Genomic DNA, 9,494 nt, shown 5'->3' on the forward strand with positions numbered 1-9,494 from the left:
CGTTAAAATAGTAAAGCACAGTCTCTTCTGGCTACTTGCCTCAATGATAAGGCATGTTGAGTAATATGTAATACATCCATGAGGAATATAATAGCTTTATACAGCAAAATACATGCAATACTAATGTAGGATGTGGTCCTCCAATCAGGTGAGTCCTTGCTAGAATGGATCGGTGGAGGGACTAGGAGTGGTGACTGGTTGGGAGTTTAGGTCCCTCCGACCGATCCATTATAACCAACCAATCAGGTGTGGGTCCAGTCATACTGACCCGGAAACCCTTCTGATGTACACTTCCGCGTCAAGGACACTGTTGCAACTGTATTGACATTTTCACCCATAGAGTAGAGTAGCCGTCTAACGTTAGGTAAGGATAATGCCGGGGGCAGATAAAGAAACTGACCTCACAGAGAGAATTGAAGCCTTTCTGTCGGACTTGAAGCGCGGCGGCAGCGGGACAGGACCTCTGCGAGGCTCGGCCGAAACTGCCCGAGAAACGACAGCCTTGCTCCGCAGAATAACAGCGCATGCACGATGGGGCAGCGCAGGTCGGTAACGTTAGCTTGGTTGCTCATCAGCTAGCTAATTGAACCATCATAACGTTGGCAGCATATTACAATTAATTAGTTTTGAAAGCTTTCGTTGGAGTTGTAGTGATTTCTCAAATCCGCTGTATAGCTGTTTAGCGTTAACATAAATTACGCGTTTAACACTGTAAAGTGACCGTTAGCTTTGACAGCTGTCAAACGTGTGTATGGTGACAGTGTGTCGCTAACTAGCTAGACCCATTTCACAGCAAACCGTTTTGAGGTGGTAAAGGAGGTGTAACAAATACTGTTGACAACAGTAATGAATTGAATGGAACCATCAACTGTTGTTAAATGTTAATGATGGCTCCATTCCATTTAGGCGATCCAGTGCCAGGGCCCTCATTAATGTTATTGGGTTACACCTGCTTTAATTCCTGCTTAACCACTTTTGCTGTGAAAAGGGCCTATAGACGTTTTTAACTTGACAACATAAACATTCTAAATTGCCCCCAGCTTACTTGCTGTTGCAGTGTTTGCTAATGCAATAGTTGACAGAAAATAAGCTACGTTTCAAACTGTTCCCTAGTCTAAGCTTGCCTTGAGAATATCCCTGATACTAGCAATACAATTCCGTGAAAATCGTCTACAGGGCGACATTTCTTGGGCTGCCCCTACCATCCTGCCTTTCAGCTATTGCCAATTTGCGCTTGTTTTTCTATATGAGAAGGCTCAGTCAGTCACAGGTCACTTTGTCACCAGCCTAAGTATTCAGAGATCTTCTGCATTAATGTCCCTGAAACATCTTCTGTTTCAGGCGATCTGATGGAAATCATACGGAAAGAGGGCAGGAGGATGGCCGCGGCCCAGCCCTCAGAGACCACTGTGGGTAATATGATCAGACGGGTGCTGAAGATCATCAGAGAGGAATATGCCAGGTGAGACCTGAGGGACTGGACAGGTAGACTGTTTTCTCCAAGCACTGCACTGTGAAGGTTACAGGTTGTCGAGGCCCTATTACACACGCACACGCACAACCCAGGAATACTTGTGGTATGGTGATATGATGTCCACATGTGTTTGGATTCTATGGTCAACATGATGGTGATGCTGCAGATATTGAGCAATTTCGTTAGTGTCTGAACTTTCATACCAAGTGGAACAGAGTTTGACCCAGCTGTCAGGGTCATTTTCTGTTGACTTGTTAGGGATCGACCCTTTCACACATCACATATTTCCTGGGTTACTAACCTGATGTGAAAGGTTATCATACTGTAGAAATTGAGTGTAGGAACGTACAGAAGGTCTATTGGCTAAACGCCTCCTCTTTGTAGTCTGTTCAGGACATTCTCCTTCCAAAAAACGGCTTTGCAAAAATACCATTTCCATTTCTTTTCGTCCCCCTTGTCTTCTGCAGGTCCCGAGGCAGCAGTGAAGAGACGGACCAACAAGAATCTCTCCACAAGCTGCTGACTTCAGGAGGACTCAGTGAGGAGAACTTCAGGCTACATTTTGCCCCGCTCAAAGCCAACGTCATAGAGGCGATCAATGAGTTGCTGACAGAGCTGGGTAAGATACTTTACTTTATACTTTTTCAGTTAATTTATTCATCAGCAGGTATTAGACATTCAAATAAGCTTGATTGACTCACTAAAGTTTCATCTGATAAAAGATTTGATCAAGAGTAGGGATGCACCGATCTGAACATTTGGCCGATACCGATAATCGATATTAACATTGCTGTTATGGCCGATAACCAATATTTACCGATGTCGATATGATCTTTTTGAATACACATTTCTATGATGATACAGATGTAACAAAAGCAATTGTACAGCTCATGCTAGGAATACAGAAACCTAACAGGCGTTTTGCTGCCTCCTCTACTCAAAACAAAGACTTGTTGTTTTGCTGCTGGTTTAATTTAGGTTCTCCATAATTTCTTCTTACCGTTTCTCAGAGGGAACAACAGACAACATTGCTATGCAGGCGCTGGAGCACATCCACTCCAACGAGGTCATCATGACCGTGGGCCGCTCACGCACCGTCGAGGCTTTCCTCAAAGACGCCGCACGCAAACGCAAGTTCCACGTCATTGTGGCGGAGTGCGCCCCCTTCTGCCAGGTAGCTGGAGGAACCTCCTGTTGAACACATCCAAATGACAAGACAACACCTTTTTACAATGTGTTTATGTAATGTGAAAAAGAAATGAGCTGGTCACATGGGTCAGCTGTAGCCTCCTTAGTTTAATGCCAATTTCTCTTTTTTATTTATTTTTTATTTTTTACACGTAACAAACACTACAACATTATGACAACACAGCCGAAATAAAAGACAAAAACTAGAAATAAAATGACCAACAACACGCAAAAAGCAAATAGAAATACACTGATGAATCACAGTTCAATTCGGTAGGATCCCCTCAACAACGATCATTGTTTGTCCCACTGCTCACTGGAGGAGACCCTCTCCCACTTCTTGTCATGCTGCACCCCACAACCGCCTGCAGCCACAATCCCCTCCAAAATAAATTGGCCTCTCAATACATACAAAAAATAATCTATCTGGAGGGGGTTTTCAATTTCCGTGTGTTACTCAGATGATCTGTGATTACTGTACTGTACTTCTTTTCTTATTCTCATCTAACTTTTGTTCACCTCTCCAGGGACATGAAATGGCAACCAGTCTCTCAAAAGCTGGCATTGAAACAACCGTGATTGCAGACGCTGCCATATTTGCAGTGATGTCTCGTGTTAATAAGGTACATGTCAAATTACAGCTGGCTTTCCCAATGCTTTCCCCACCTGAGGTTCAGCACTCCTCTGGTACAGAAATTAGGTCGTCTGAGAATTAATTATTGCATTTTGTAATGTTTGTATCGTTTGTTTTGGGTTTTATCTCCTTGTTAATTTCCTGTACTTTCTCCATGTTGTTCAGATGTGTGTTTCGGGGCAGGCTCACCAGAAAAACACATTTGGTTCAAGCTTATTTGTATACTCCTTTCTTTCTTTCATTCTCGAAGGGCTTCACAACGGCCTCATTATGAAACGATAAATGAAAACAAACAGAAACCACTGTGAAAGCCACGTGGCTTATTGTTCAGTGACCGGCATTGGAGAGCAGCTTAATTTCTCTTGTTTCTATAGGCCTGCTCCAAATATTATGTCCCCGCACACATGTCTCATGTGTTTTGAAAAGTTTGGCGTCACAGGAATAGTCTTACCTTCTTATAGGGTCAGTGCCTGGGGGGCAAAAAGTCCAGTGCATTATATCATTATTATCATATTATTATCAATCAACTTTTATTAGCGGACACATAGTCCATAGAAAGAACAGACAAACATCTATAACGTCATAAAGACATTAAAATATTGATGTTCCTGTCCGAGCCTCTTGGTAAGTTTGTATGTTGATCTGTCTCCAGGTCATCATTGGTACACAGACCGTTCTGGCGAATGGCGGGCTGAGGGCCCTCAATGGGACACACACTCTGGCACTGGCGGCCAAACACCACTCCACACCCCTCATCGTGTGCGCTCCCATGTTCAAGCTCTCGCCTCAGGTACAAAATAAATACGTCAAAATATCGACCACAACATGATGCTCCAGTCTACCAGAACTGTATCGCGTCATTTTCACTGACACCAAACCATAATGTATTTTTGTGCCCTTAGTTCCCAAATGAAGAGGATACCTTCCATAAGTTTGTCTCTCCGCATGAGGTGCTCCCATTCACTGAAGGTAACACACATTCCTAACCTGCATGTAAATATGCCAGCCTACCAATACAAGTGGAAATGTTAATTATCTATGAGCGCAAAAGTGTAAACGGTGTGCAATGTCGTGTGTGTGTGAGAGATGGGTAGGGGGGGGGCATTGGTAGCTATTTCATTTGTAGTACGGTACTTAATGTCAATGGTTGTTCAAATGATCTTAAGTAAATCATCATCTTTGTAAAGTTAGTGCTTTTACCTCAAGGATCCTGACCTGCAGTCCTGTTTTTGCCATCTTTCTTTTATGTGTTTTAATTTTCTGAATTTAATTAAATGCTATAGCTATAGATATATTACTGTCCACAGCAGTATGTTTCAGTCATTTTAGGCAGTGCAATTCAATGCTGTCACAGGATTGCATTTTTCTGTCTTTTGAACGTCAACTTTTGAGGACGACTGTAAAAAATCCTGAGAACTTTTACAATGAAAATCTTCTGTTGCAGAACAACCTAAAAGTCAATTTTGGTGGAATTGACCTTTAAGCGCTTGTCTTCTAGGTGAGATCCTCTCTAAGGTGAATGTGCACTGTCCGGTGTTCGACTACGTCCCGCCTGAGCTCATCACGCTTTTCATCTCCAATATCGGAGGACACGCGCCTTCGTACATCTACCGCCTGATGAGCGAACTGTACCACCCCGAAGACCACGAGCTGTAATCAGTGTATAACGAAAAATAAATTGAAAAATAGTTCATGCAATTTTGTCGTGTGTGTGTTTTTCTTTGACGTAGGCTATTCTATGGGGTATTGGCAACTGTTTAACCTTTGATATTTGAAGTTATTTTAGAAACTGATAACAATCTCCATTACTCATAGTTTAATCAGAATGCAAAGTGTCTGTGTGAATTCTGTTCGTCCACAGCTATGCCATTTTACGTGCGATCTGAATCTTTTAGGAAGTGTAAAGAGCAGACCTGCTGGGTGACCTAATGGAGCCGGGTTTTTTAATTTGGTAATTTGTTAGTCTTTGGTTGCATCTTTTGGCTCAATTCCACCACATTTTACAGCCCTGCACAGCCCGTCACCACTCGGCTCTACTTGCTTCAACCCGATGGACGTTCTGCTTCGACCGCCCTTCATCTGCCCCCGCCCACACCTGGTCGTCACAGCGACCGCATATCTGCCCTCCACCCATGTTCTGAAATAGGCTATAACATAACGTTACAATTAAATCCATACACAGAACTTTTAAACTGTTTATGAAATACTGGTGCCTCTAAATTACCTACAGTGTGTGTGTGTGTGTGTGTGTGAGAGAGAGAGAGAGAGAGAGCAGTGCTGGCATGATCACAGTCCTTGATCCTGGCCTGAGCAGCCAGCTCATAGCATCACAGCATGTTGGGCGGGTGTTACAGTGTACATGGGCAAAAGTGACAATCGACCAGGAGAATGGATATCACTTTGTTGTTAGTCAAAACTCACAAGCGCTGCACGAGGGACGGGCGCGAGGGACGGGGGTTGCGCTAGAGTGAAGCCTCTACCCCCGCGGCCTCTCACCAGGCAAAACCGCGGCTTCACCAGGCGCCTGCGGCCTAGCGGAGCCGACGCAGCACTAACTACACAAGCGCTTCAGAGCAGCGGACTTTTGGACAATTGAAACCACCGCGCCGATTTTATTTCACCAGAGGCGAAGGCAGCAAAACAAAAGACTGATAGAAAAGCATAATAGAAGAGAAAAGAAGGTAAACTGGTATGCAGCGCTGCATTGACAGTCAGTAGGATATAGAGAGTAAACACGATTCTGCCTGACCAATCAGTCGCCTACAATGTTTTCACGTCACGGTATGGACCCGGGTTGGCAGAATAGAACCACGACGAGGCAGGTACTATAAGTAGCCCAGCTCAGCCCCAAATCTAACCGAGCTGGGCCGGTTTATACCGGTGGGATGAGACCAAAAGTCGAGTCGAGCGGAGCGGGACCGCGCTACTAGCTGCGGTGGGATTGGGCCATTTGAGTACCTAGAAAAGCGCTATACAAGTCCTGTGTATTATTATTATTATTATTATTAATTGGGGATGATTATTTGCCCTAATTACCCAATGTTGGATGTCACTCGAGAAATGGTGACATCATCACTGATGACATCTTCATTGAGTGTTCGAGTGACATCACTGGTGACAATTCTATAGTGATATCAGGGATTTATGATGAATTTGAGTGTGTCCCGGAGGCTTTGGAGACTAGGCTACTGTAACTCGCGGGGGGTGGGGGTCTAACTCCCATGGGTCCACTAAGTAGTTAATAGTTTAATACAATTAAATAGATATACAGTTACCCTTTTCTTTAGGTTCATAGGCTTGGCAGTTGGCACCAATGGTTGGCACCAGTGGAGGCTTGCTAATGTAAAATGCACCGGGAAATGTCTCTGTGGGAGGCAGTTGCAAGCATGCTGAGGAACATTTTTCAAGAAACATCTCTGCAATACTAATTTCTATAGTAACTTAAAAAAAAAAGACTATCTGAAAATAAAGAATGACTCAAGTGCTTAAGTGACAGATCCAACAGTGTTGATTACAGGCTTTCAGCTAATTGATATTCTCAGTGATATATTCACAAGTTCATTTCACAAGAATAACAAAATTAGCATACAGTCACACTCAGCTTCAAACGTTCGTTTGCGCCGCTAGATGTCACTGTCGCATGCTTCAATGACGTCATGTTTTTAAAAGTCAAAAGCCCTATGAGCCAGGCTGTTTCTCGCCGGGTGTGGTGGCGCGCGCCTGTAATCCAAGCTACTGGGAGTCTGAGGCTGGCGGATCGTTTGAGCTCAGGAGTTCTGAGCTGCAGTGGACTATGCCGATCGGGTGTCCGCGCTAAGTTCGGTATCGATATGGTGCTCCTGGGGGAGCTCGGGACCACCAGGTCGTCTAAGGAGGGGTGCATCGGCCCAGGCCGGAAACGGAGCAGGCCAAAGCCCCCGTGCCGCTCAGTAGTGGGATCGCGCCTGTGAATAGACACTGTAGTGCAGCCTGAGTAATACAGCGGGACTCAGTCTTTTCATGCTGCTTCTACTGACACATCTTTTCATTCTGCCTCTTCACATTCACTTCATTTTTACCTCTCATAAAACGTATGGTCATGACTGTCAGAGCTTGTTTATCTGCTCTTTCCCGTCACAAACCTTCCTAACAGAGTCTGTCTTGCTTGTCCGACACCGCCTCCACTCGGAGTACAGGAGTAATAACCACAACCCAGACCAATTACTTCTACAGCTGCCTGTAGGTGGCGCTGCTTATAGTTATACTGATGAAATTCCACCACTGCTTAAATGTTTTTCTTCTCCCAAGCAGCATAGTTGCGAAGCTGAAGGACGGCGCTGATTTTTGGTTGGCGCACTGCTGACACACGGACAAAGGAGTGTGTTCTCAACATGTAGGTTTCCATGTTGTTTAAGAAGGGAAAAAACGTTCCAAGTGCAGAAAATGTGTTCCCTGACCGGGAATCGAACCCGGGCCGCGGCGGTGAGAGCGCCGAATCCTAACCACTAGACCACCAGGGATGAATGAAACAGCCTGGCTCATAGGGCTTTTGACTTTTAAAAACATGACGTCATCGAAGCATGCGACAGTGACATCTAGCGGCGCAAACGAACGTTTGAAGCTGAGTGTGACTATGCTAATTTGTTATTCTTGTGAAATGAACTTGTGAATATATCACTGAGAATATCAATTAGCTGAAAGCCTGTAATCAACACTGTTGGATCTGTCACTTAAGCACTTGAGTCATTCTTTATTTTCAGATAGCCTTTTTTTTTAAGTTACTATAGAAATTAGTATTGCAGAGCTGTTTCTTGAAAAATGTTCCTCATGGGGTGCATAATATAATAGTCACTAGTCTGTTCCCTCATTGTTCCCTTCTGCAATACAGTACGGCATGTGTGTGGTCATTTTTCAGTGTAGCCTGTCATATGTCTTTGTTTTGGATAGCATACTGTAAAACACTGAGTGTGTTTACATGCACACTAATAAACTGTTTATTAGCGGATTTCTAGAGTTACCAGATTATTCTCAGTTATCCGTTTATTGTTTGCATGTAAACACACTCATTGTCTCAGATATTCTCACATCTGAGAGAAGGTTTATGGTATTACAGCATCCAAAACAAAGCAGACAGTATAGCCTAATAACCCAGATCCTGTCTAACATGTTATGCCTGCTGCACTGAAACCAGCAGTCCTCTAAAATAGCCTATAGTGAGTGATGTTTTCGTAGCCTACACATGAAAGTACCTATTCTGTGGCGGTGTGTGTCACGATTGTGATGTTGTGAAATGAATGAAAAGATGTGTCAGTAGAAGCAGCATCAAAAGACTGAGTCCCGCTATATTACTGGCTGCACTACAGTGTCTATTCACAGGCGCGATCCCACTACTGAGCGGCACGGGGGCTTTGACCTGCTCCATTTCCGGCCTGGGCCGATGCACCCCTCCTACGACCTGGTGGTCACGAGCTCCCCCAGGAGCGCCATATCGATACCGAACTTAGCGTGGACACCCGATCGGCATAGTCCACTGCAGCTCAGAACAAGCTAACTTATCGGGCTTTTGACTTTTAAAATAGTGACATCATCAACAAGTTAAGAGCTACATCTAGCGGCGCTCCCCGTCTAAGTATCTGATTGTCTGGGTTCTGATCCCCTGGCTGTGTGTATTATGTTTATTGTATTTGTATTTCATGTGTTGACGTTTACCAACTGTACTACGCTATTTATTAAAAATAAACAAACAATACCAGCACTCCAAATCCAATTTTGGCCACTTTTGATTGAAGTTGAGTGTATGCAAATTATTATTCCTCTGAAATCACAGAATATATCACTGATCACACTGTACACATTACTTACAGTAAATATGCATAATATAGATGTTGCGTTTCTAAAGTCGGCAGGCTGCTGACTCAGTTTATTAACTTGCCAAGACCTTCCTCACAAAGGGAATCTGGTTATTGGTCATTAATTACAGCATAAATGCTCCAAATCTGCCTGGTACTTATATACAGCATCTTATAAACTTCTGTAACTCTCCATTTACCCATGGGGATCAATCATTTTTAACCTAATTAACAAATCTGTGCTACCCAGAATAAAATACTGACATTAAATAAATTACCGTATGACACTTTCACTGTAATATACCTGGAATTTTCAGTCATATCATGAAAGTTTTTGCATTTAGAAAACATGTGTCTTGTGCCTGTTTCT

At 43.7% G+C, this 9,494-nt stretch overlaps 1 protein-coding gene across 1 annotated transcript; it reads left to right on the plus strand.

Moving 5' to 3' along the window:
* The first annotated feature begins 307 nt into the window (after positions 1 to 307).
* On the plus strand, positions 308 to 4,979 carry eif2b2 (eukaryotic translation initiation factor 2B, subunit 2 beta). The gene is made up of 8 exons (XM_083643185.1): positions 308 to 545; positions 1,342 to 1,462; positions 1,942 to 2,093; positions 2,485 to 2,648; positions 3,190 to 3,285; positions 3,949 to 4,086; positions 4,199 to 4,265; positions 4,795 to 4,979. The coding sequence occupies exons 1-8, from the start codon at positions 374 to 376 to the stop codon at positions 4,950 to 4,952; spliced, it is 1,068 nt and encodes a 355-aa protein (XP_083499311.1). The 5' UTR covers positions 308 to 373; the 3' UTR covers positions 4,953 to 4,979.
* Positions 4,980 to 9,494: the final 4,515 nt, after the last annotated feature.

This window comes from Poromitra crassiceps (assembly GCF_964638095.1).
Source record: "Poromitra crassiceps genome assembly, chromosome: 9".
Taxonomy (NCBI): Eukaryota; Metazoa; Chordata; class Actinopteri; order Beryciformes; family Melamphaidae; genus Poromitra; species Poromitra crassiceps.

Coding starts and splice junctions, on each gene's coding strand:
- eif2b2 (XM_083643185.1), top strand. CDS start 374: ATGCCGGGGGCAGATAAAGAAACTGACCTCACAGAGAGAATTGAAGCC. Junction 3,286..3,948: donor TGATGTCTCGTGTTAATAAG/GTACATGTCAAA, acceptor ATCTGTCTCCAG/GTCATCATTGGTACACAGAC. Junction 4,087..4,198: donor TGTTCAAGCTCTCGCCTCAG/GTACAAAATAAA, acceptor TTGTGCCCTTAG/TTCCCAAATGAAGAGGATAC.